Source organism: Oncorhynchus mykiss, chromosome 22 (assembly GCF_013265735.2).
Source record: "Oncorhynchus mykiss isolate Arlee chromosome 22, USDA_OmykA_1.1, whole genome shotgun sequence".
NCBI classification, from domain to species: domain Eukaryota; kingdom Metazoa; phylum Chordata; class Actinopteri; order Salmoniformes; family Salmonidae; genus Oncorhynchus; species Oncorhynchus mykiss.
The window spans coordinates 8,094,426-8,120,643 of NC_048586.1; the positions used below are offsets into that span (position 1 = coordinate 8,094,426).

General features: G+C 42.8%; 1 protein-coding gene across 5 annotated transcripts in view; it reads right to left on the reverse strand.

The window, feature by feature from the left end:
- Nucleotides 1–6,319: 6,319 nt before the first annotated feature.
- inpp4aa (inositol polyphosphate-4-phosphatase type I Aa) overlaps nucleotides 6,320–26,218 on the reverse strand; it is a 58,771-nt gene continuing 38,872 nt past the window's right edge. For 2 of the 5 annotated variants that reach the window (XM_036958611.1, XM_036958612.1), the window contains exons 9-25: nucleotides 24,371–24,518; nucleotides 17,008–17,138; nucleotides 14,868–14,972; nucleotides 14,089–14,197; nucleotides 13,633–13,650; nucleotides 13,270–13,456; nucleotides 12,495–12,806; nucleotides 12,211–12,361; nucleotides 11,307–11,459; nucleotides 11,132–11,170; nucleotides 10,875–11,047; nucleotides 10,124–10,247; nucleotides 9,612–9,879; nucleotides 9,013–9,110; nucleotides 8,790–8,902; nucleotides 8,442–8,596; nucleotides 6,320–8,140 (exon numbers count right to left, since the gene is read on the reverse strand). In XM_036958611.1, coding sequence (XP_036814506.1) covers nucleotides 8,008–8,140; nucleotides 8,442–8,596; nucleotides 8,790–8,902; nucleotides 9,013–9,110; nucleotides 9,612–9,879; nucleotides 10,124–10,247; nucleotides 10,875–11,047; nucleotides 11,132–11,170; nucleotides 11,307–11,459; nucleotides 12,211–12,361; nucleotides 12,495–12,806; nucleotides 13,270–13,456; nucleotides 13,633–13,650; nucleotides 14,089–14,197; nucleotides 14,868–14,972; nucleotides 17,008–17,138; nucleotides 24,371–24,518 — 2,417 coding nt within the window. In that variant the 3' untranslated portion in view covers nucleotides 6,320–8,007. The remainder of the gene's footprint in view (nucleotides 8,141–8,441; nucleotides 8,597–8,789; nucleotides 8,903–9,012; nucleotides 9,111–9,611; nucleotides 9,880–10,123; nucleotides 10,248–10,874; nucleotides 11,048–11,131; nucleotides 11,171–11,306; nucleotides 11,460–12,210; nucleotides 12,362–12,494; nucleotides 12,807–13,269; nucleotides 13,457–13,632; nucleotides 13,651–14,088; nucleotides 14,198–14,867; nucleotides 14,973–17,007; nucleotides 17,139–24,370; nucleotides 24,519–26,218) is intronic. The other 3 variants (XM_036958613.1, XM_036958614.1, XM_036958615.1) reach the window with 3 other exon arrangements.

Sequence of the window (26,218 nt, forward strand, 5' to 3'; positions counted from 1 at the left end):
TGCCTAAATATGTAAGTTCTTCTTTTACTGGAATACCATAATATGAAGGTGTCACACAATATTTGACAGCCATGAGTTCACATTTATTAATGTTAAGATATAGACCAGACGCTTTGGAAAAGGATTGTATCACATTGATCAATATGGGAATTTGGTTAGCGTCTTTCAGAAAAAGTGTAGTATCGTCAGCCAGCTGGCTTATAATAATTTATTTACCAGCTATGGAAATACCTTATACAGGACTATTATTTAAAGAATTTGCAAGAAGTTGGGTGATTAGTAAAAACAGGTACGGAGAGATAGGACAACCTTGCCTAATTCCTCTCTTTAACTCAGATCTAGGTGATAGTAATGACTGTAAACTTGTTTTTTTTTCACAATCTTTCTGAAGTTTGGTTCGGTGCTCGGTAAGAAAGCGTCTGTTCAAGCCGCCACCTTGGCACATCTTGCCAACTCATTTTCAGGGTAAGTTGCTAGAGGCAGGTTGATTTGTTGCTAAAAGTTGCTAAATGACATTGTGATGTCATTGCGTGATAACGTAAAACTGCGTCATTACGTAGAATACATATTAACGTTACTCAAATTGACTGGCCATCTCTGCAAAAATATGATTTGACATTTGTTCTGGACTCCCACTCTTTTCTGTTCTTCTGGCTGTACAATTTTGATTGAGACATGTTGATTGATGTTGTAAGTTCTGTTCAAGATCAAACATTCGTGACCAACTATATTAATTGGGTTTGGCTCGTTCAAATACATTTTTAAAATTAGCCAAATTTGTTGCTAGGTGCTGTCTGAAAAGTTGCTAAATCTAGCAACAAAATTGCTAAATTGGCATCACTGGACCGGAGTATGGGCGAGTGGATTTGTGGAACGGAGTAGGTGTGTCGAAAGGAAATGTGTGTGTGTGGAAGGGAGTGTGTGTGTGAAAGTGTTCTACTATAGTTTAGCCGATTTTTGTCTTGAAAGGATGGTCTGGGGGCTGGAACGTGATTACAAATCATTTGCAGGCTGCAAATTGCCCGAACAGATATAATGTTTGACTAAAACAATAATTTCAAACCTTGCTTACATTTGTATATGATCACACACATGATCATGCGTGGGAATACTTTTACACAAATAATAGTACATTTTCAGTTATAAAACTGACAATTGTTTATTTTTTTATTAAAAGTATTGCTGATGGGTGTACCGTGCTTCATGCATTGTGTGCATATGTTTACTGTGACTGTCACCCTAATATTGGCTACTAGGTATCCCCACATACTGAACATACTGTATCAAGGTGACATCTAGATGGTTATCAATATTAGTTATTTCTGGTGTTTTCTCATGATAGTGAAAAAAATGGCAGGCACATAGATCTAACACTAGTGCACTGGTCGACTTGTCATGCAGCCCAATCAGCCACGCAAAAACCCTTCGGGTGAATGGTTGAGCCTTCTTGAGTGTATGACGTCATACAGATGCTCTAGAGAGCCATCTAAAGAGCCATCTGTGTTCTTATGCTGCATTCAAAACAACTGGGAACTCGGAAATTGCAAACTTCAGTGCGTTCATGAGAACTAGGAAAACGAGCTCCGACTGGGATTTTTTTTGGGAAACCCAGCTTCAGCTTGATCCCCAAATGAATTGGGAAATAAACGAAAGCACCAGCTAGCTACGAATCTATTTTAGTTTCACTGTCCGATCATTCAAAAAATGAGCCCACTAATTGTTATATTTACCTTTCCACAAACGATCTGGTACGTGTTGCTTGATATGAGCAAGTTAACCCAAATGTATCAAAGAATATGTCATGAGTCCATGAGTAGTTAATGGCTGCTGCCTGGCCAGTGAACTAGCTAGCTACATTTCAGTAATGAGCTATCCTCCTAAACGCAGTGATCAGTGGACAAACTGTAGTTGAAGAGTTTAATATATTTGTCTGAAAATGAACTAGTCGCCAGTTGTTGTTGCCCATGGTGTAATGTCTAACCAGTTGGCTAATGTAGCTTGTGTGCTCCAGCAAGAAAAACCCAAATTCTCACTCAAACAGAAGGTAGAACTAACAAAGTGTCACACCCTGATCTGTTTCACCTGTCCTTGTGATTGTTGCCACCTCCTCCAGGTGTCGCTTGCTTCCCCAGTGTATTTATCCCTGTGTTTCCTGTCTCTCTGCGCCAGTTTGTCTTTTATGTCCAAGTCAACCAGCATGTATTTCCCGTGCGCCTGCCTTTTCTATTTGCTAGTCCTCCTGGTTTTTAAAAGTCACCCACCAGGAGCACCAACTACATTTGTCCAAGAAGAGGCAAACAAAATAAAATCCACACCAAACTTAAAGACAGGAAGCAAACCAAAATGAAAACAGGAGAGACCAGATAAAGGATGATCTTTTAATTAAAAACGAAATCAAACCGAGAGAGTCAATGAAAGGTGTTTTCCCTCCATCTCTCAATATCACCTGGGCCAGCCAATATCACCTGGGTCAGCCAATATCACCTGGGCCAGCCAATATCACCTGGGCCAGCCAATATCACCTGGGCCAGCCAATATCACCTGGGCCAGCCAATATCACCTGGGTCAGCCAATATCACCTGGGCCAGCCAATATCACCTGGGCCAGCCAATATCACCTGGGCCAGCCAATATCACCTGGGCCAACCAATATCACCTGGGCCAGCCAATATCACCTGGGCCAGCCAATATCACCTGGGTCAGCCAATATCACCTGGGCCAGCCAATATCACCTGGGCCAGCCAATATCACCTGGGCCAGCCAATATCACCTGGGCCAACCAATATCACCTGGGCCAGCCAATATCACCTGGGCCAGCCAATATCACCTGGGCCAGCCAATATCACCTGGGCCAACCAATATCACCTGGGCCAGCCAATATCACCTGGGCCAACCAATATCACCTGGGCCAGCCAATATCACCTGGGCCAGCCAATATCACTTGGGCCAGCCAATATCACCTGGGCCAACCAATATCACCTGGGCCAGCCAATATCACCTGGGCCAACCAATATCACCTGGGCCAGCCAATATCACCTGGGCCAACCAATATCACCTGGGCCAGCCAATATCACCTGGGCCAGCCAATATCACTTGGGCCAGCCAATATCACCTGGGCCAACCAATATCACCTGGGCCAGCCAATATCACCTGGGCCAACCAATATCACCTGGGCCAGCCAATATCACCTGGGCCAGCCAATATCACCTGGGCCAGCCAATATCACCTGGGCCAGCCAATATCACCTGGGCCAGCCAATATCACCTGGGCCAGCCAATATCACCTGGGCCAACCAATATCACCTGGGCCAGCCAATATCACCTGGGCCAACCAATATCACCTGGGCCAGCCAATATCACCTGGGCCAGCCGATATCACCTGGGCCAACCAATATCACCTGGGCCAACCAATATCACCTGGGCCAGCCAATATCACCTGGGCCAGTCAATATCACCTGGGCCAGCCAATATCACCTGGGCCAGCCAATATCACCTGGGCCAGTCAATATCACCTGGGCCAGCCAATATCACCTGGGCCAGCCAATATCACCTGGGCCAACCAATATCACCTGGGCCAGCCAATATCACCTGGGCCAGTCAATATCACCTGGGCCAGCCAATATCACCTGGGCCAGCCAATATCACCTGGGCCAACCAATATCACCTGGGCCAGCCAATATCACCTGGGCCAACCAATATCACCTGGGCCAGCCAATATCACCTGGGCCAGCCGATATCACCTGGGCCAACCAATATCACCTGGGCCAACCAATATCACCTGGGCCAACCAATATCACCTGGGCCAGCCAATATCACCTGGGCCAGCCAATATCACCTGGGCCAGCACAGGTAAAACAAAGTAACTTCAATCTCACAACATGATCAATTTAACTGTGTCGCCCAGTTGCGGCCCACTATTTGGAAGCGAACCACTCTATTTCGTCTCTATGTAATATCGGCATGGGACACGTCACCCTCCCTAGGAGAGGGGGTGACCGTGACAATTTATTGTTAAAACAAGAGGCTGCCTGGATCTTTAGTTGAAAGACCCTTGCTCCCTTCAGTCTCAAAGTAGACTTTGATCTGAAGCCATTCTTGTGATTATTGTGATTTTGCTGCTCATTGTAAATGTTTGTAGGCCTATGTAGCCAAATTGTGTCTATGAATGTATGCTATCCATTCATGTTTTTTACATGTTCTATTTATATCTGTAAATTAACCAATGATATCAAGCCACACCCGAGTGGCGCAGCGGTCTAAGGCACTGCATCTCAGTGCTAGAGGCGTCACTACAGACCCTGATTCAATTCCAGGCTGTATCACAACCTGCCGTGATTGGGAATCCCATAGGGCGGCTCACAATTGGCCCAGTGTCGTCCGGGTTAAGGTTTGGCCGGGGTAGGCCGTCATTGTAAATAAGAATTTGCTTTTAACTGACTTGCCTAGTTAAATAAATGAAACACCGGGCCATGATTACAGACACCTGTGTGTTCTTATAAACTAGTGACCCCCAGTGTTTGTCATTATACCCTGATGAAGACAGCTTGTCTGTTGAAACGCTGGTTATTAAATTATTGCATCCGAGCTCCCAGAGTGTGCGGCTCTCATTTTCCTTTCCAAGTGTTCTACTCTGCTAGCCAACACTTCAGCTAAACAGGTGTGCGTTTCTTTCGCGTCCAGTCTACTGGGTGTCAACATTTAAATACAAGACAGAACAGACACCTTTTTGTTGGTAAATATACAGTACTAATTCCAGGGTTTCTTTATTTTTCCCTATCTTCTACACGGTAGTATAATAGTGAAGACATCAAAACTATGAAATAACACATATAGAATCATGTAGTAACCAAAACAGTGTTGAACAAATCAAAATACAGTATATTTTATATTTTTGTGATTCTTCAAAGTAGCCACCCTTTACCTTGATGACAGCTTTGCACACTCTTGGCATTCTCTCAATCAGCTTCATGAGGTAGTCACCTGGAATGCATTTCAATTAACAGGTGTGCCTTTGTTAATTTGTGGAATTTCTTTCCTTCTTAATGCGTTTGAGCCAATCAGTTGTGTTGTGACAAGGTAGGGTTGCATACAGAAGATAGCCCTATTTGGTAAAATACTGTCGGTGATTTATTTAGAATTCAAGGCACACTTGACCAGCATGGCTACCACAGCCTTCTGCAGCGATACACCATCCCGTCTGGTTTGTGCTTTGGGGGACTATCATTGGTTTTTCAACAGGACAATGACCCAACACACCTCCAGGCTGTGTAAGGGCTATTTGACCAAGAAGGGGGGTGATGGAGTGCTGCATCAGATGACCTGGCCTCCACAGTCACCCGACCTAAATCCAATTGAGATGGTTTGGGATGAGTTGGAAGGAAAAGCAGGCAACAAGTGCTCAGCATTTGTGGGAACTCCTTCAAGACTGTTGGAAAAGCATTCCCTGAAATGAGTAGGTGTGTCCAAACTTTTGACCGGTACTGTATATATGGAAGGAAATTTAACCTCCAGCGAGAGCCAGCATGCTAGCAAGCCAGATACATTTCCGTCAGTAGCTATTCTTCTAAATGCGAGGGTCACTGGATAAACTATGATGTGAACATTTTTGGCTGAAAACGAATTAGTAGCCAGTTGTTGTTGCCCATTGTGGAATCATATCTAAACCTCTGGTTCATGAAGGCTATGTCCCCATGAGCTCCCGAGTCTAGCTAACGTTAGCTAGCATCGCAAATTATAATTATTATAGCTAGCTGAGTTGTTTTATAAGAAAATGGCTAATATGAATCAAACACTGTAGCTAGCTAGCAAGGCCTCCTGGGTGACAATGCCATTGCTAGACCCGGGAGCTTTATTAGGGATAGTTTCCCTGGGACATTTTGCAAATGCATTTGTGGTACAATTCCCATTTAGCATTTCTGGCACAAATCCCATTCAAGTCAGGGGACCACTATAAGACATTTTCCCCCATAATCGTCAAAACACCTATAAGTGACTTATTGGCGCTTCACAATCAATTTTAGATTGTTTCGGATTATTTGGACATGATACGCCAATAATGCTAATATCGGTCTCATGACTCATGCCACAAATGCTAAAACGTTAGCATGTGGAAACAGTGCCAGGTAAACTAACCAAATCATCGATTGCTGTCATACCTTGTCCATAGACTGCTTACAGGGTAAGGAAACCAATGTGTCATTTTGTAATTTGGGTTAACTATCCCTTTAAAGAGGCCTTTTCAAGACAGTTTAGAACTGTGTGTGCGTGTGCATGCGTGCAGACAGACAGACATAGACAGACAGACGATAGAGACCCGAGGGATACTTTACAAGTGTCACACAGGAATTGGTGAAACAGTTTAATGCTCTCATTTTAACAGCTCAAGTTACTGAGGAGAGTTTATGAAAGCACATTTTACAGCAAAGCCTGTACCTATACAGATGCTCCTACTTGAAAGTGTGTGGTTCAATAACATTCATTTACATACAAAGACAACAACAAAAAAAAGAGTAAAATTCTGGCAGCATTTTGGCTACTTTTTTCAGCAATTGTCAGTGCATCAGCATCAAGGATATTTAGCAAAATAACGTTTAAACAAATGTTTTGAATGTCTCTGTAATGGAGAATAAAATCTATAGGTAGACATGGAAACAGAAGCCAGTGAAAGGTTTACAGTACAGTTTAACGCAAAACACTGTCCATTTTAAACAGGCAGTGTACACGTCCCTTATTTCTAAAAGTACAATAATAACGTGATGATTCTCTATCTACATGCATTCAGACACCTCCTTTTCGCTCCGTTGGTTGTAACATGAACAAGCCGGTGTTGTGTTTTGGTCCTGTCGTGAAGTCAACCAGGAGCTCTTTTAATAAGAGACGAGATGAACTCACAGAGAACAGCTGCAGACATACAAAAGAGCAGGAACTTTCTTCATGTCTCCTATAACACTGTTCCTTTACTCTGTGCTAATATTCTAGTTTGGCTCAGTCTCTAGTCTGATGTACAGAAAATATGCCTACCATCTAGAACCTGGACCTGTATAAAAACAACTTCATGAATAGAGAGGGGTTGTGGGGGGGGGGGTACAAGATTTGGACAATATATTCCTTTTCAGTTTAATAAAATCTACACGCATGTGAGCACAGAATTTAGTTGTGTTGTTTTTGGATTAAGTTTGCTGTGTGTAAAATCTATCCATGCTTGCATCTTATATAGTGGAGCATTGTACCATGTACTCAATGACAAAATATAACACTTTAAACAAACATCTAGGGGCAAGTGAAAGATGAACCTTGACCATTGTAACTGTATATGCCTCTCAGTGGACTACCAAGCCTTGCATACACAATATATTTGCTATAAAACGAAAACACAGGATACTGGCCCTCTACTTTACACGAACCCTGTCCATTAGATGTATTACCAAATAGAAAAGGTATAATAAAATAACATTAGATGGAATAGTCTTCATACATCAGAGATACAAGTATGTCTTTGTCTGATCTCTGTATATCGTCAGTTCCCTGTGCTTGTTGTAGGAGTGGAGTGTGAGACCAAGTAAGGTCTTCATGCACTGCATACATAGGTTTTGTTCTTTTTAAATGTACTTGAGTTGAATTTTCTCTTTAAAGTTCCGTGAGAGACAGTGGTTAGAACACAGGCCTTATGATTAGAGCTCACATTTTGGTTGAATGCATTCAGTTGTGCAACTGACGAGGTATCCCCTTCCACTTTTCCTTTCTAAATAAAAACTAAAACAATTTGAAAAGCTGTTCTTAAGTTGTTGTTGTTGTTGTATGTGTAGTGGTTGTCATGACATAACGGAGTGAGTCTAATCGCAAAAGAGAGTGAATTGCTATCAAATAATCTACCACAGATAACATTAAATCATCAACAGGGATGCAGCACTATATATAGGGGGTAGTTGCTTTTGTGATGTTGTTGATGTTATTTAGTCCATTTCCCCTTCTATTGGCTACTTTAAGAGATGGGCAGCTGGTCTGTCCAATCAGGTCTCTACTTTTCCATATGTGCCCTCAGGTGGGCGGTACTGTTTTGGAAAGGCCTTCAGCTGGAGGGAGTTGAAGGCGTATTTACGACATCCTACATTCTTCATGGTGTTCTCTCGTCTGCAGCCCTCACTATTGGGAGGAGGAGATGAGAAGAGAGAGGAACGGAGGGTAAAGTAGAGGAGAGAGAAGGAGAGAAGGAAAAGGGAAGAGGAGGAGAGAGAAGGAGAGGGGGGGGAGGGGAGGAGAGTAGAGAAAAGGAGAGGAGAAAAGAGGGGGTGATTGGTTAAAAGGTAAAAGGAGATGAGTTAAAGGGTATATGAAAATATTAAGTTATTATAAACATTGACATAATTCTTCCTTTCCTTAAATTTTACATGATAAACGCTACATCTTGTCTCGTTTTGTTCAGGCAGTTGTGTGGCCAGCTGACCTGCGCATGCAGTCGAGGGCCTGGGAGAAGACCTGTGGGGCCAGTCCGTGCTCCTGCTGGAGGATGAGACACTGCTCCAGGGTTAGAGACATGGCTGTACGGTCTTTAGCACTCTTACAGCTGGTAAAACGCACTCCGTTCAGACGCCGACAAGCCTGGGGAGGGAGAGACAGGGAGAGAGAGAGAGAAAGTAGAGGGGGGCAGAGGAAAACGGGTGAGGAGAGGAACGTAGAGAGTAGAGGAAGGAATGGGGAAGTATAGAGTGTCAGGCAGACGCTAACTCATTAAGTTAGCGATAGAAGTGTATTGTGGAGAGAGAGAAAGAGAAAAAGGAGAGAATGTCTCTACCTCCGCTGCCTGCCACAGGATCTCTACGTTCTTGCTCTTCCTGGCGTTGATGTTCTGACTCAGCAGCTTCAGCAGCTCAGGCAGGCTGGTCTGACTACGGATACAAGGGAGGCCTGGAGAGAGAGGGGAGAGAGGAGTATCATTGCACTGACGTACATTTTAAGAACCAGGTTGTTTACCATTTTATTAGGGGTTGAGGTTAAGATGAGGCTGTGTGACTCACAGTCCTCAGGTAGGACCTCTTTAAACTGGTCATAGTATGAGCTGAGTCGAGCTATATTCTCCATGTTAATCCCCTCCTGGAGAGACGTGTCTCCAAACCTATAGACACATAGATGGACAGATGGACAGACAGACAGACTGAAAAACATTTTCAAGGGGAATTGTACTGCTCATTAAGCAAAGCTACAACACATCAGTATTTCTTACAGTCTATAGGGAGTAGACCTAATGTTCTCACAGTCTCCATCATTGGCATCGTTGAGGAATTACCATAGCGTTTTTTACAATCATCTCTAGTTTGTAGTGGCAAATCTAATAAACACACTTCGAAAACACACAATAACCAAATGCTCGTGATTATTCGAGGTAACCATCATCACTTATATGGTATTACCACAAATGTCAGCTGGCTGCTATTGCCATGGTAACACACCTCCTGACTATCCTCTCTCTTCCATTGCGCTGCTGTCCTCTCCTACCTCCATCTCTCCTCTTATCCCGTATCTCCTTCAATCCACTCATAACCTCTCCCACTCTTCTTTCCTCCCCTTTCCTCGTCTCTCCTCATCTCTCCTCTTCTCTCCTCTCTCGTTTACTCACTTCTCGGCCAGCGTCTGTTGTTCATTGATTCCCACATTGAAGAGAACAGGCTGAACCCTCAGCAGCATTCCGTTCTGGATCTCCCGCGGCAACGCATCAAACATCGCCGCTGGTAACGGAACCCTGACGTTGAAGCCGTCCCGGTTCCCGGTGATGACAGGCAGCATGTCTGGGCCGAAGACCGAGGTTGCCTGTGTAACCTTAAAAGTGACGTTTCGCAGGTCCATCACACCAACACTCATGTCCTCCAACATGGCCAGCTCCTCCCCTTTAAGATTGCAGAGAGTAACGGGTAAGAGTAGGTTTCAGTTGTCTATTTGAAAATCTATAAATAAAGTATAGAAAATTAGTAGGTTTCAAATCAACATATTTGTGTGTGTATTCTAAGACATAAACACAAGAATACACACACAAACGCACACACACACACACACACACGCACACACACACACACACGCGCACACACACACACACACACACACACACACACACACACACACTCAGCAGGTTACCGTAGGTGCTGAGCAGGCCCTCATACTGGACTAGCAGGCCGATGATGTGGAGCTGCCTGAGGAAGCCATCGTCATGGAGACAGTTCCTCAGCTTGATGATGAAACCACAGATCAGAGCTGACAGCTACAAAAGGGGCAACACCATTACAACTATTCATCATCTATATAATCATCAATACAACTATTCATCATCTATATAATCACCAATACAACTATTCATCATCTATATAATCACCAATAAAACTATTCATCATCTATATAATCACTAATACAACTATTCATCATCTATACAACTATTCATCATCTATATAATCACTAATACAACTATTCATCATCTATAAAACTATTCATCATCTATATAATCACTAATACAACTATTCATCATCAATACAACTATTCATCATCTATATAATCACCAATACAACTATTCATCATCTATATAATCACTAATACAACTAATCATCATCTATACAACTATTCATCATCAATACAACTATTCATCATCAATACAACTATTCATCATCAATATAATCACCAATACAACTATTCATCATCTATACAACTATTAATGTCCGATGTAGAACATCATTCATACTAATATAATTGTGTGTGCGCGTGCACACGTATCTGTGTACATGTGTGTGAACGCATCTTTGTGTGCATTTGTGTGCATCTCTCTCTGTGTGTGTGTGTGTGTGTGTGTGTGTGTGTGTGTGTGTGTGTGTGTGTGTGTGTGTGTGTGTAAACCCACCGTCTGGCAGAAGACCACATCTCTCCTGTACTGTAGCGTGAGGTTCATGGCAATGGTGGGAGCACTGTCCTGCATTAGGAGGAACACCATGGACTTCTTAGCCTTGTCACTCATCAGAGACACACACTCTGACAGGGTGGTCAGGAGGGGGTACAAGGCCTCACTCCATTCACCTGGTAGAGAAAGGAGAGAGGTTATACAGTATATCTATACACACGCACACACACACACACACACACACACATTATTGTTCTTACCTGGGGAGGGCTTTTCCTTTTCTACATCTGGGCTGCTGTCTGAAGGGGAGATGATAATAACATATTTATTTTAAAGACAGAGTGATGTGTGCATTCGTGAATGCATGTCTGCTAGTTAAAGAATAATACAGAACAATATTACAATATGGAGTAGTCAAACTGGACATGAACCTACAGTGCTGTTGTCTTTCATGGTTTGACTGACATGTGATGGTCAGATTAGGGAATGATGACAATGAGGATGATGATGATGGAGGAAGAGAAGAAGAAGGAGATGAAGATGATGATTCTGGGTGTATCCAGAAGGCTTCTCTGTTTCCATGGATACCTCAAGGGATTCACACACATTCCCTTTTATCCCCTGACCCAATCAACCAATCAACCAATTAAATAATACATTAATCAACCACTCAACCAGTCAACCAATTAAACAATACATTAATAAACCAATCAATCAATCACTCAATCAATCAACAAACTAAACAATACATTAATCAACCAATCAACCAACTAAACAATACATTCATCAACCAGTCAATAAATTAAACACTACATTAATCAACCAATCAACCAGTCAATCAATTAAACAATACATTAAAAAAAACAATTAACCAATCAATCAGTTTACCTATTTTACTTTAACAGCTGCCTCATTTCATTTCAGTGCGTGCGTGTTTACCTTTCTTAGTAGTGGCATTGGTCTGCTGAGGCGTGTTTACCTTTCTTAGTAGTGGCATTGGTCTGCTGAGGCGTGTTTACCTTTCTTAGTAGTGGCATTGGTCTGCTGAGGCGTGTTTACCTTTCTTAGTAGTGGCATTGGTCTGCTGAGGCGTGTTTACCTTTCTTAGTAGTGGCATTGGTCTGCTGAGGCGTGTTTACCTTTCTTAGTAGTGGCATTGGTCTGCTGAGGCGTGTTTACCTTTCTTAGTAGTGGCATTGGTCTGCTGAGGCGTGTTTACCTTTCTTAGTAGTGGCATTGGTCTGCTGAGGCGTGTTTACCTTTCTTAGTAGTGGCATTGGTCTGCTGAGGCGTGTTTACCTTTCTTAGTAGTGGCATTGGTCTGCTGAGGCGTGTTTACCTTTCTTAGTAGTGGCATTGGTCTGCTGCTGAACGTCCAGGAACACATCCTCACTGCTGCTGTCACTCTGCATCCTGTCTTTGGCCAGCAGTCTGTCCACCCTCTGGATCACACAGTCCAGACTCTTATCCACATTCAACCATACCTTCTCCTGAAGGGGGGTTGAGAGCGACAGAAAGCGAGAGGGATGAAATATTAAATATGAAATACACTTTCTATATAAATTCTATACAATATTGTTGTTATTCTCAATTCTTAAACAAAATATATCAATGTCATCTTACCCAGTTCTCCTCGTGCCAGTCAGCCTGTAGGGAGGAGCGTTTGTCTCTCCCCCCCTCTCCTTCCTGGTATACGGAGTGGCGAGGGGAGATGGAGTGGCGAGAGGGGGAGGTAGAGTGGCGAGAGGGGGAGGTAGAGTGCTGAGAGGGGGAGGTAGTGTGGCGAGAGGGAGAGCGGGATGGAGAGGGTGAAGGAGTGAGGGATGAGGGGGAGGGAGTGCCCTTCTGGGAAATGCATTGTGGACGGGCAGCAGAGAGGGCCAGGATGGCAGAGGACAGTAGCTTAGAGTCACAAACTGTCACCAACTGACGAGTCTGGAGAGGGGGAGAGAGATGGAGGAGAGACAGGGAGAGGATGAGAGAGATGGAAGAGTGACAGGGAGAGGATGAGAGAGATGGAAGAGTGACAGGGAGAGGGGAGATATTGAAGAGAGACAGGGAGAGGAGGAGAGAGATGGAGGAGAGACAGGGAGAGGATGAGAGAGATGAAAGAGTGACAGGGAGAGGGGAGAGAGATGGAGGAGAGACAGGGAGAGGATGAGAAAGATGGAAGAGTGACAGGGAGAGGGGAGAGATTGAAGAGAGACAGGGAGAGACAGGGAGAGATTGAAGAGAGACAGGGAGAGGAGGAGACAAGGGATATATAATAGTGTGTATTAATACAGTGAAATACATATTGATTGTATAGATAGACACATGTTTAAATGCTTCTCTCCCCTCTGTCTTCCCCCTCCCTCCTTCTCCCTCCCTGCCTGCTCCCTCTCTACCCCTCTCATACCTTCTCAGAGAGGATGGCGAGGGTTCTCTCCAGAGCGTTTGCTGAGCGTTCCTTGGCAGCGCGGGACAAACGTTCGGTGTAGTAGCACACCTGGGTCTTCAAGGTGTTGATCTGACCAATCAGCTCCTTCGCTCTTACCACATCCTGAGGCAGGTAGGTCACCGGCTTAGAGCCAGACCCAGCACTGCTGGTAGGTGTGTGTTTATATGTGTGTGTGTGTGTGAGAGAGGGAGAGGGAGAGAAAGAAAGAGAGAGAGAGAGATCAGGGTGAAAATGTGCTGGTTTAAAACGATGTAATACAGAACACAAACAAACACATCCACTGATACTGCACACATAAACGGAGCAGGTGACAGATCTCACCATTCCTCCTCATATGCGCTGATCAGAAAGCAAGCAAAAAGGAGACATTTCAATCAAAGGTTAGAAATCTAAATTAATGATAACAATTAAATCATGAACTGATGTATCTATAGCAGGGTTTCCCAATTGACAGCCCCAATTGATTTTATTTGGCTTCCCAAGTTTTCTAAGCAAATAAATATTAATACACATTTTCGGTGTTGGACATAAAAGACTGTAAAATCACCAGGAAATCAGCTCAGTTATTTTAATTTAGGAAAAATCTGTTCCCAAATATTCCCATGCATAAATAAAGAGGCATATGTGATCATATTCCAATATAATAAAAGTTTAAAAAAAATGTTTTCGTCAAATACTATATTTGTTTGAGCTTTTTGTGGTGAATTTGCAGTGTATAAATGATTCAAAATGCTGTTCCGGTCCCCCAACCATATGCTCAAGAAAATATGGTCTCACTGTTTCCTAGCCTCCTCAAACTTGTGGATGAGTTTCCGAAGACCACAGTGCTTAAAGCCTTGGTGGTGGGCCGCTGGGGCACCTATAGTCACTACGTCATAGGTCCTGTCTGGGAGAGGAGAGGAAGGGAGATGGAGAGGGTGATGGAGGGAGGAAGTGAGAGGAGGGAGAGGAGAGATGGGAGAGAGGGATGCGGAGGGAGAAGAGAGGAAGTTGAAGGGGTAGAGAGCACTTTTAGACAGATATAAACATGCTTGCTGTGGAGAATTACATTGAACCAGATGGATATAATGATGGATATAAAGGACATAGAGACTGACAGATATATGACTGGCCACTCCCTCATAGCCTGGTTCCTCTCTAGGTTTCTTCCTAGGTTTAGGCCTTTCTAGGGAGTTTTTCCTAGCCACCGTGCTTCTACACCTGCATTGCTTGCTGTTTGGGGTTTTAGGCTGGGTTTCTGTACAGCACTTTGAGATATCAGCTGATGTACGAAGGGCTATATAAATACTTTTGATTTTAAATTTGATTTGATATAAGGTTCCCTACCATAGAGACTGATAGATATATAAGGTTCCCCACCATAGAGATTTATAGATATAACAGGTCCCCTACCATAGAGTCTGATAGATATCACAGGTCCCTACCATAGAGACTGATAGATATGACAGGTCCCCTACCATAGAGTCTGATAGATATGACAGGTCCCCTACCATAGAGACTGATAGATATGACAGGTCCCCTACCATAGAGTCTGATAGATATAACAGGTCCCCTACCATAGCCAGACTCTCCTTGTACTCTCATCCTCTGGACGTGCAGGTTAGTGGGGATGAACTCCAGCTTCTTCTCTGCTTTCAGAGTACTGGACTTAAAGGAGGGACCTGGAAGAGGAGTAGGATGGATATGTTATGATGATGCCAACTATTGTACTTTTGCATGTTGCTGATGGTCTCTTTCTGTATGTTACTGACGCATTAGTGATATTAAATATTATATTATAGTGCTAACAGTGCTAATGTAGCAGGTTTCTGATATATCTGTAGTGACATGTTGTAGCATGTCATTGCATAGCCCTATAAATTGTAGTACCCGAAATTCATTATATTTTAAATAAACTTTAACATTTGGACATTATCTTTTTTATTTATGTTATGAATATGTTAGATGACCAAATGTAAAAGTTCATATAAAATACCATGAATTTGGCATGCCATTTATACGGCTAATCATTGCAGTCATGGCAGCTCCAAAATGCAGGTGTTTCAGCCTATCTCAGTGCTTTCTGTAGTGGTGGGGCAAGCCAGCAGCAACACTGCACCATGATTGGCTCAGTGTTCTGTCACTCATGGGGAAACTACATCACCGCCAAGTCAAGGGGAGAGCTAGAATATTCTAGCCCCTTGGATGATGCCATAGAGTTACATTAGAAGTGCCCATCCAAGGGTCAATTGCCACAGATAAAATGACGTCAAATCACTTCATATGTACAATAGCTTTGATTGGGCTGATCATGTTAACATCATACTTTCAGAATCTTAGCTAGCAGTCATCACCATGAATCAAGTCAATCTGCTGGCAAATCCTTTTTAATCCTTGTCATATGAAGATAAATAATGAAGATAAAATGTATCAGTGCTCATCGGCCATTGGACATAAACATTACACAACAAGTTGGAAATCGCAAATTCAACAATGAGTGGTTTGGAAGGAATCAGTGACAGTGGCTAACTGAAAAAATTGCAAAGCAATCACTAGCCTGCTATTCAGTGGAGTGGCTGTGTGGTCCCAAATCTGGGATTAGGGGTCTCTTTTCCAAGTTTAAAATGATAAACATTCAACATTGACCATGCTGTCAATGAAGCATGATTTGTGCTGCGCTCAAAACAACTGTTAACTCGTACTGCGAAAATGTGACTTCAGTAAGTTCAAGACAACTGGGAAGTTGGAAATAAACGAGCTCTGACTGGGAAAATACATTTCTAGAGCTACGACCTGAAGATCAATGACGTCATCATGTTTTTTTTCAACCTTGTTTTTTTTCTCTCGAGTTCCCAGTTGTTTTGAAAGCACCATAAATCCAGAGAATGCCAGACTGTGATGACAACATTTTCCCACGAAGGACCTCTGCGCCACCTTCCTGTTCAAGTGAGCACATCACAAGGTGAGTCCAAAAATGTATTCTACTGTATTCTACTGCATAAATTATGTAATATACCAGGGAGATATGTATACTGTAGCTAATAAAGTAATACAAAGTGTATGTTGTGTAGTAAACTGTTAGTAGCCCATGTGCCTCACCCTAATAATTTCCTATATTTACGCCTCTTAATTTCACCTACTGTTCTGACTTGGTGGTGCAGATGTAGCCTATAACCTGTTTTAGAGAAATGTAATCATCGAATATTGTAAGAGCTTTCATTGTCTGCTAAAATGCCCCCTTTATTTATCCTACAGTTCTGACTTGTTGTACAGGGAGAATAATGTAAGAACAGCACATGTTTTGAATTCTGTTGGTGTACATTTCAAAAGTGCTGAACAAATAGTTATGTTGACTACGTCTGTCCTAGCTCGCTCATTAATGTCTTAATCGAAATAAGGGATTGCCTCTTATCCACTTGTAGTCAGTCCCCTTATGCTATAATTTGTACATCTTAATTGTCATTAAAAACCACATTTGTCAGCCATATCAGCTATGTTTTTTAAAAGGCAGTAAATGAGGCTGAATTAACTGTTTCACTGAGACAAGGCTCCCCCCAAGATTTACATGCTAAAATCGCCACTGATTGCGGTGTTGTTAACGCTTATACTAACAACACTGATATTAGTAATATGTTTTAAAATGTTTAGGTCCAGTCTAGCAGGATTGGTATGTATTCTGGTATGTTGGTGTAATGTTCTATAAAGTATGGCGCTAACCTTTATATTCGTGTAGGTCGCCGATGGTCTCCTGGTAGGTGAGGATGATGGTCTGGTACTGAGCAATAATCTCCCTCCTCAGGTTTTCCCAACATGGAGACAACTCCCCCAACTCCTCCAGTTCACACACCCTACACACACACACACACACACACACACACACACACACACACACACACACACACACACACACACACACACACACACACACACACACACACACACACACACACACACACACACACACACACACACACAAAGTAGTACACTGTAAAAGTAAAAAGACTCAAAACACCATTATTGTGTAATGAAACCATATAAAGTAGTGCACCTGACCTGAGATCTGGTGTTTGGAGGGTGTGTAAATGTAGACCCAATGTAAGTGTTCTGATATACAGAAATTGTTTTAAAACAATATTGTCACGCCCTGACCATAGTATTCTTTGTTTTCTTTATTATTTTGGTTAGGTCAGGGTGTGACAAGGGTGATTTATGTGTTTTTTCTCTTGTCTAGGGGTTTTGTATGTTTATGGGGGTGTTCACTAGTCTCGGTGTTATGTATGTCTATGGTTGCCTAGATTGGTTCTCAATTAGAGGCAGCTGTTTATCGTCTCTGATTGGGAACCATATTTAGGCAGCCATATTCCTTAGGTTCTCTGTGGGTTATTGTCTATGTCTAGTTGCCTGTGTCTGCACTATTATATTATAGCGTCGCGTTCGTTTTGTTGTTTTTGTACGTTTGTTTAGTGTTTTCTTCATTAAATAAGTATGTACACACATGCACCTTGGTCTCCTCCATATAACGAACGTGACAAATATAAGTACAGTCGTGACCAAAAGTTTTGAGAATGACACAAATATACATTTTAACAAAGTCTGCTGCCTCAGTGTCTTTAGATATTTTTGTCAGATGTTACTATGGAATACTGAAGTATAATTACAAGCATTTCATAAGTGTCAAAGGCTTTTATTGACAATTGCATTAAGTTGATGCAAGGAGTCAATATTTGCAGTAGTGACCCTTCTTTTTCAAGACCTCTGCAATCCGCCCTGGCATGCTGTCAATTAACTTCTGGGCCACATCCTGACTGATGGCAGCCCATTATTGCATAATCGATGCTTGGAGATTGTCAGAATTTGTGGGTTTTTGTTTGTCCACCCGCCTCTTGAGGATTCACCACAAGTTCTCAATGGGATTAAGGTCTGGAGAGTTTCCTGGACATGGACCCAAAATATTGATGTTTTGTTCCCCAAGCCACTTAGTTATCATTTTTGCCTTATGGCAAGGTGCTCCATCATGCTGGAAAAGGCATTGTTTGTCACCAAACTGTTCCTGGATGGTTGGGAGTTGCTATCGGAGGATGTGTTGGTACCATTCTTTATTCATGGCTGTGTTCTCAGGCAAAATTGTGAGTGAGCCCACTCCCTTGGCTAAGAAGCAACCCCACACATGAATGGTCTCAGGATGCTTTACTTTTGGCATGACACAGGACTGACTGATGGTAGCGCTCACCTCGTCTTCTCTGGACAAGCTTTTTTCCGGATGCCCCAAACAATCGGAAAGGGGATTCATCAGAGAAAATGACTTTACCCCAGTCATCAGCAGTCCAATCCCTGTACCTTTTGCAGAATATCAGTCTGTCCCTGATGTTTTTCCTGGAGAGAAGTGGCTTCTTTGCTGCCCTTCTTGACACCAGGCCATCCTACAAAAGTCTTCACCTCACTGTGCGTGCAGATGCACTCACACCTGCCTGCTGCCATTCCGCCGCAAGGTCTGTACTGGTGGTGCCCCGATCCCGCAGCTGAATCAACTTTAGGAAACAGTCCTGGCGCTTGCTGGACTTTCTTGGGCGCCCTGAAGCCTTCTTCACAACAATTGAACCGAGCTCCTTGAAGTTCTTGTGGATCTGATAAATGGTTGATTTAGGTGCAATCTTACTGGCAGCAATATCCTTGCCTGTGAAGCCCTTTTTGTGCAAAGCAATGATGGCGGCACGTGTTTCCCTGCAGGTAACCATGGTTGACAGAGGAAGAACAATAATTCCAAGCCCCACCTCCTTCTGAAGCTTCCAGTCTGTTATTCGAACTCAATCAGCATCACAGAGTGATCTCCAGTCTTGTCCACGTCAACACTCACACCTGTGTTAACGAGAGAATCACTGACATGATGTCAGCTGGTCCTTTTGTGGCAGGGCTGAAATGCAGTGGAAATGTTTTTTGGGGAATCAGTTCATTTGCATGGCAGAGAGGAACTTTGCAAATAATTGCAATTCTTCTGATCACTCTTCATAACATTCTGGAGTATATGCAAATTGCCATCATACAAACTGAGGCAGCAGACTTTGTGAAATTTTATATTTGTGTCATTCTCAAAGCTTTTGGCCATGACTGTACTCTCAAAAACCCAAAGTGGTTCTTCAATCTGAATATTGGTGTTTTTAAGAGAATGTTGTGAAAACACTTTTTGGGGTTTCAGTGCATGTCAAAGGGAGCATCAAAACACTAAATGAACATGTACAGTACCAGTCAAATGTTTCAACACACCTACTGATTCAAGGGTTTTTCTTTATTTTACTATTTTCTATATTGTATAATAATAGTGAAGACATCAAAACTATGACATAACACACATATAATATCCCAAAAAAAGTGTTAATTAAACAAATCAAAATATATTTTATATTTGAGATTCTTCAAAGTAGCCACCCGTTGCCTTGATGACAGCTTTGCACACTCTTGGCATTCTCTCAACCAGCTTCATGAGGTAGTCACACGGAATGCATTTCAATTAACAGGTGTGCCTTGTTAAAAGTTCATTTGTAGAATTTCTTTCCTTCTTAATGAATGTGAGCCAATCAGTTGTGCTGTGACAAGGTAGGAGTGGTATACAGATGATTGCCCTGATTGGTAAAAGAGAGATTATGATTAGCCATATTATGGCAAGAACAGCTCAAACAAGCAAAGAGAAATGACAGCACATCATTACTTTAAGCCATGAAGGTCAGTCAATATGGAACATTTCAAGAACTTTGTTTCTTCAAGTGCAGTAGCAAAAACCATGAAGCGCTATGATGGAACTGTCTCTCATGAGGACCGCCACAGGAAAGGAAGACCCAGAGTTACCGCTGCTGCAGAGGGTAAGTTCATTAGTTAACTGCACCTCAGATTGCAGCCCAAATAAATGCTTCACAGAGTTCAAGTAAGAGATCTCACATCTCAACATCAACTGATAAGAGAAGACTAAAGGACACCAATAAGAAGAAGAGACTTGCTTGGGCCAAGAAACAACGGTGGAAATCTGTATTTTGGTCTGATGAGTCCAAATTTTTGGTTCCAACCGCTGTGTCTTTGTGTGACTTAGTGTAGATGAACGATGATCTCTGCATGTGTGGTTCCCACCGTGAAGCATGGAGGAGGAAGTGTTATGGTGTAGGGGTGCTTTGCTGGTGACAATGTCAGTGATTTATTTAGAATTCAAGGGACACTTAACCAGCATGGCTACCACAGTATTCTGCAGCGATATGCCATCCCATCTGGTTTGCGCTTGTTTTTCATTTGTTTTCCAAGAGGACAATGACCCAAAACACACCTCCAGCCTGTGTAAGGGCTATTTGACCAAGGAGAGTGACGGAGTGCTGCATTGGATGACCTGGCCTCCACAATCACCCGACCTCAACTCAATTGAGATGGTTTGGGATGAGTGGGATGGCAGAGTGAAGGAAAAGCTGCCAAAAAGTGCACAGCATATGTGGGAATTCCTTCAAGACTGTTGGAAAAGCCTTCCTCATGAAACTGGTTGAGAGAATGCCAAGAGTGTGCAAAGCTGTCATCAAGGCAAAGGGGGGCTACTTTGAAGAATCTCAAATCTCAAATATATTTAGATTTGTTTAACACTTTTTGGGTTACTACATGATTCCATATGTGTTATTCCATAGTTTTTACAATGTAGAAAATAGTAAAAATAAAGAAAAACCCTTGAATGTGTCCAAACTTTTGACTGGTACTGTATATGCTCCCAGTCACTGGCAAGATGTTGCTCAACGCTTTATTAAGTGGTGTAATAATAATGTAAAAATGGAGCTGGAGGGGATGGCTGCAGTTTTACGGGCTCCTAACTACTTTGCTATTTTGTTTTTTTTTCCGCATTGTTTGTAAATTATTTTGTACATAAAGTTGCTGCTACCGTCTGTTATGACCGAAAAGAGCTTCTGGACATCAGAACAGCAATTACTCACCATCCAACTGGAGGAAGATTTTTTCTTTAATGAGTCAGACGGGAAGAATATACTGCTTTCCGGAGAACAGGCCCAAATCCCCATTATTAGCGTGAAGAAAAGGCAGAGATACCAAGGAAAAGTGTGGGGTGCCTTGTTAGGATTTGTAGGCGAGTGAGTAATTCGCCATTACCATCTGTTCTATTGGCCAACCTGCAATCACTGGAAAACAAACTCGATGATCTACGGTCGAGACTATCCTACCAACGGGACATTAAAAACTGTAATATCTTGTGTTTCACAGAGTCGTGGCTGAACAATGACATGGATAATATAGAGCTGGCTTGGTTTTCCGCGCATCGGGAGAACAGAGAAGCCCACAGGGGCTGTGGTGTGTATTTGTCAATAACTGCTAGTGGGCGATGTCTAATATTAAAGAAGTCTCTAGGTATTGCTTGTCTGAGGTAGAGTACCTCATGATAAGCTGTAGACCACACTATCTACCAAGAGAGTCTCATCTATATTATTTGTAGCCGTCATTTACCACCACAAACCGATGCTGGCACTAAGACCACACTCAACGAGCTCTAGGCCATAAGAAAACAACAAAATGCTCATCCAGAAGCGGCGCTCCTAGTGGCCGGGGACGGAGGAATACTGGAAACTTAAATCCATTTTACCTCATTTCTACCAGCATGTCACATGTGCAAACAGAGGGGGAAAAAAAAACCTAGACCACCTTTACTCCACACACAGAGATGCATACAAAGCTCTCCCTCGCCCTCCATTTGGCGAATCTGACCATAATTCTATCCTCCTGATTCCTGCTTACATGCAAAAACTAAAGCAGGAAGTACCAGTGACTCACTCAATACGGAAGTAGTAAGATGACACGGATGCTACACTACAGGTCTGTTTTGCCAGCACAGACTAATAAATGTCGTTCCACTTCATGATTGTGTCCCACTTGTTGTTGATTCTTCACAAAAAAAATACAGTTTTATATCTTTATGTTTGAAGCCTGAAATGTGGCAAAAGGTCACAAAGTTCAAGGGGGCCGAATACTTTCGCAAGGCACTGTACATATCCCAACCAGAAGCCATGGATTACAGGCAACATCCGCACCAAGCTAAAGGCATATTCCAGGCATTATCTTTCAGGAGCGGGACACTAATCCGGACACTTATATGAAATCCCGCTATGCCCTCAATCGAACCATCAAACAGGCAAAGCTCCAATACAGGACTAAGATTGATTCCTACTACACCGGCTCTGACGCTCGTCGGATGTGACAGAGCTTGCAAACTATTACGGACTACAAAGGGAAACACAGCCGCAAGCTACCCAGTTCACGCAAGCCTACCAGACGAGCTAAATGCCTTCTATGCTCGCTTCGAGGCAAGCAACACTGAAGCATGCATGAGAGCACCAGCTGTTCCAGACAACTGTGTGATCACGCCTTACGTAGCCGATGTGAGCAAGAACTTTAAACTGGTCAACATTCACAAAGCCAGAGCATGCGCAGACCCACTGGCAAGTGTCTTCACCGACATTTTCAACCTCTCCCTGACCGAGTCTGTAATACACACATGTTTCAAGCAGACTACCATAGTCCCTGTGCCCAAGAATTTTAAGGTAATCTGCCTAAATGACTACCGCCCAGTAGCACTCACGTTGGTAGCCATGAAGTTATTTGAAAGGCTGTTCATGGCTCACATCAACACCATCATCCAGGAAATCTTAGACCCGCTCTAATTTGCATACCGCCCCAACATATCTACAGTTGATGCAATCTCAGTCACACTCCACACTGCCCTTTCCCATCTGGACAAAAGGAACTCCTATGTTAGAATGCTGTTCATTGACTACAGCTCAGCATTCAACACCATAGTGCCCACAAAGCTCATCACTAAGCTAAGGACCCTGGGACTAAACACCTCCCTCTACAACTGGATCCTGGACTTCCTGATGGGCCATCCAGGTGATGAGGGTAGGTAACAACACACCTGCCACGCTGATCCTCAACACAGGGGCCCCTCAGGTGTGCATGCTTAGTCCCCTCCTGTACTCCCTGTTCACCCACGACTCCAACACCATCATTAATTCAGTTTGCTGATGACACAACAGTGGTAGGCCTGATTACCGACAATGATGAGACAGCCTATAGGGAGGAGGTCAGAGACCTGGCAGTGTTGTGGCAGGACAACAACCTCTCCCAAAATGTGAGCAAGACAAAGGTGCTGATCATGGACAACAGGAAAAGGAGGGCCGAACACACCCAATTCACATCGAGGGGGCTGTAGTGGAGCGGGTAAAGAGTTTCAAGTTCCTTGGTGTCCACATCACCAACAAAATATCCTGGTCCAAACTCACCAGGACAGTCGTGAAGAGGGCATGACAACAGCTTTTGCCCCTCAGGAAACTCAAACGATTTGGCATGTGTCCTCAGATCCTCAAAAGGTTATACAGTTGCACCATCGAGAGCATCCTGACCGTTTGCGTCCCATCAGGTTTGCGTCCCACCATCTGGCTCGCCATCCGACCGTAAGGCGCTAGCTACAGAGGGTAGTGTGTATGGCCCAATACATCACTGGGGCCAAGCTTCCTGCCATCCAGGACCTATATACTAGGTGGTGTCAGAGGAAGCCCCCAAAAATTGTCAAAGAATCCAGTCACCTAAGTCATAGACAGTTCTCTCCCATTCTTTTTACACTGCTGCTACTCGCTGTTTATTATCTATGCATAGTCACTTTACAAATTACCTTGACTAACCTGTACCCCCACACATTGGCTCGGTTCCGGTACCCCCTGCCTTGTTATTGTTATGTAATTTTATTGTGTTACTTTTTATTTTATTTTGTAAATATTTTGTAAATTCTATTTATTGAACTGCATTGTTGGTTAGGGGCTTGTAAGTAAGCATTTCACATTAAGGTTATATTCTGTTCTATTTGACGCATGTGACAAATAACATTTAATTTGATTTGATTTGTTACACACGTCATGTAATGCTTAAAAACCTCTCAGGATGATATGTTTCAATACTCCAGCAGAGTTAACGTTTCGTCTCCTTCACCTTGGTGGCAGCTCAGTTGCAATTAGTTTTGGCGTTACAAAGCACTTCATTTTAACAGTGTATAGCAGCGTACCTGACAGCGTCCTCCTCCAGCAGTAGTTTGACAAACTGCCGAGGGATGTGTAGAGAGAGGACACTCTCAGCCATCTGCTCCAGGATACGTAGGTGGTTCCCATCCGTGGTGGGGAAACGGTACATACGAGACATGGTGCCCCCAAACACTGACAACACAGCAAAACACTAGTCAATACATCACTTAATCATTCAAATCATAATTTATTAAATACATTTATTTGATTTAACCCTTATTTTACCAGGTAAATTGACTGAGAACACATTCCCATTTACAGCAACAACCTGGGGAATAGTTACAGGGGAGAGGAATGAGCCAATTGGAAGCTGGGGATTAGGTGGCCATGATGGTATAAGGGCCAGATTGGGAATATTGCCAGGACACCAGGGTTAACACCCCTACTTTTACAATAAGTGCCATGGGATCTTTAGTGACCACAGAGAGTCAGGACACCCATTTAACATCCCATCCAAAAGACAGTACCTTACACAGGGCAATGTCCCCAATCACTGCCCTGGGACATTGGGATCTTTTTTTTTTTTAGATCAGAGGAAAGAGTGCCTCCTACTGGCCCTCCAATACCACTTCCAGCAGCATTTGATCTACCATCCAGTGACCGACCAGGACCAACCCTGCTTAACTTCAAATGCAAGCCAGCAGTGGGATACAGTGTGTCAGTCATAATTCCTAAATCTGTAAACTCTCTGTATTGTTAGATTCTGGGTCAAACTTGGAACATTGTTATACTAGAGACATGATACATCAGGAGTAATACTATAGTATGAGGAGTGATAGAGACTGGTTTTCACATCAGAAGTTAAATGGTTATCTGTAGGAGCCAGATGGCTTTGGAATGTGCTGGGTAGAGGGGAGGATGTTAAGGGAATGCTATAGGTGATATGGGTGGAGAACTTTGGATTAGGCATCAAGGGGGTTGAGGTCAGGTCAGGTCACCTTAAGGGAGAAGGAATGGTTTATTACCCCATCACTTGGTCTTCCTGTCGAACCATAACAGATGTAAGGGTTGGAGAGAAGGAGGAGTGCATCTACATTGGAGTATATATACTTGTGTTGGTGGAAACATGTTTTGTCTGAATGCAGCTGTATTGAGCTTCTGGGAAGAATTAAACTTGGTTAAGCTTTCATAATGTCCGTAGAGTTTTTTACTCTGAGAATTAGAACCTAAGAGTATGCTACGAATAGAGAAGGACATACATACTATCTCATTTAAACACACACTTAAAGGGTCATTTCAACACTTTCAACCAAATGTTCATTATCTCCAGCACAATACCAGTGTCTACATATGTGAAACAGCACATTTCTATGTTTTGTAGAATATAAATAGTTAAAAAGTTCTACCCGATGACATCATCAAAAATTAAAACATTTTAAAAACAATAATTTTTAACACTGAGAGTCATGGTGATGTGGGAATCAACTCAAATGTAATTTTATTTGTTACACACACTGCATACAACTGGTGTAGACTTGAATGTGAAATGCTTGCTTACAAGCCCTTCACAACGATGCAGAGTCTTAAAATATAAATAAAATTGTAACACAGAGAAATAAAATAAAATACCCAAGAATGGCACTACATACAGGAAGTATTAGTACCAGATCAATGTGCAGAGGTTCAAGGTATTTGAGATAGATATGTAAATGAAAGCAAGCTAAAGTGACTAGGCATCAGGATATATAATAATAATAATAGTAAAATAAAGAACAGTAGCAGCAGCAAATGAGTGTAAATGTGTGTGTGTGTGAGTGTAATGTGTGTGTGTGTGAGTGTAATGTATGTGTGTGTGAGTGTAATGTGTGTGTGTGTGTAATGTGTGTGTGTGT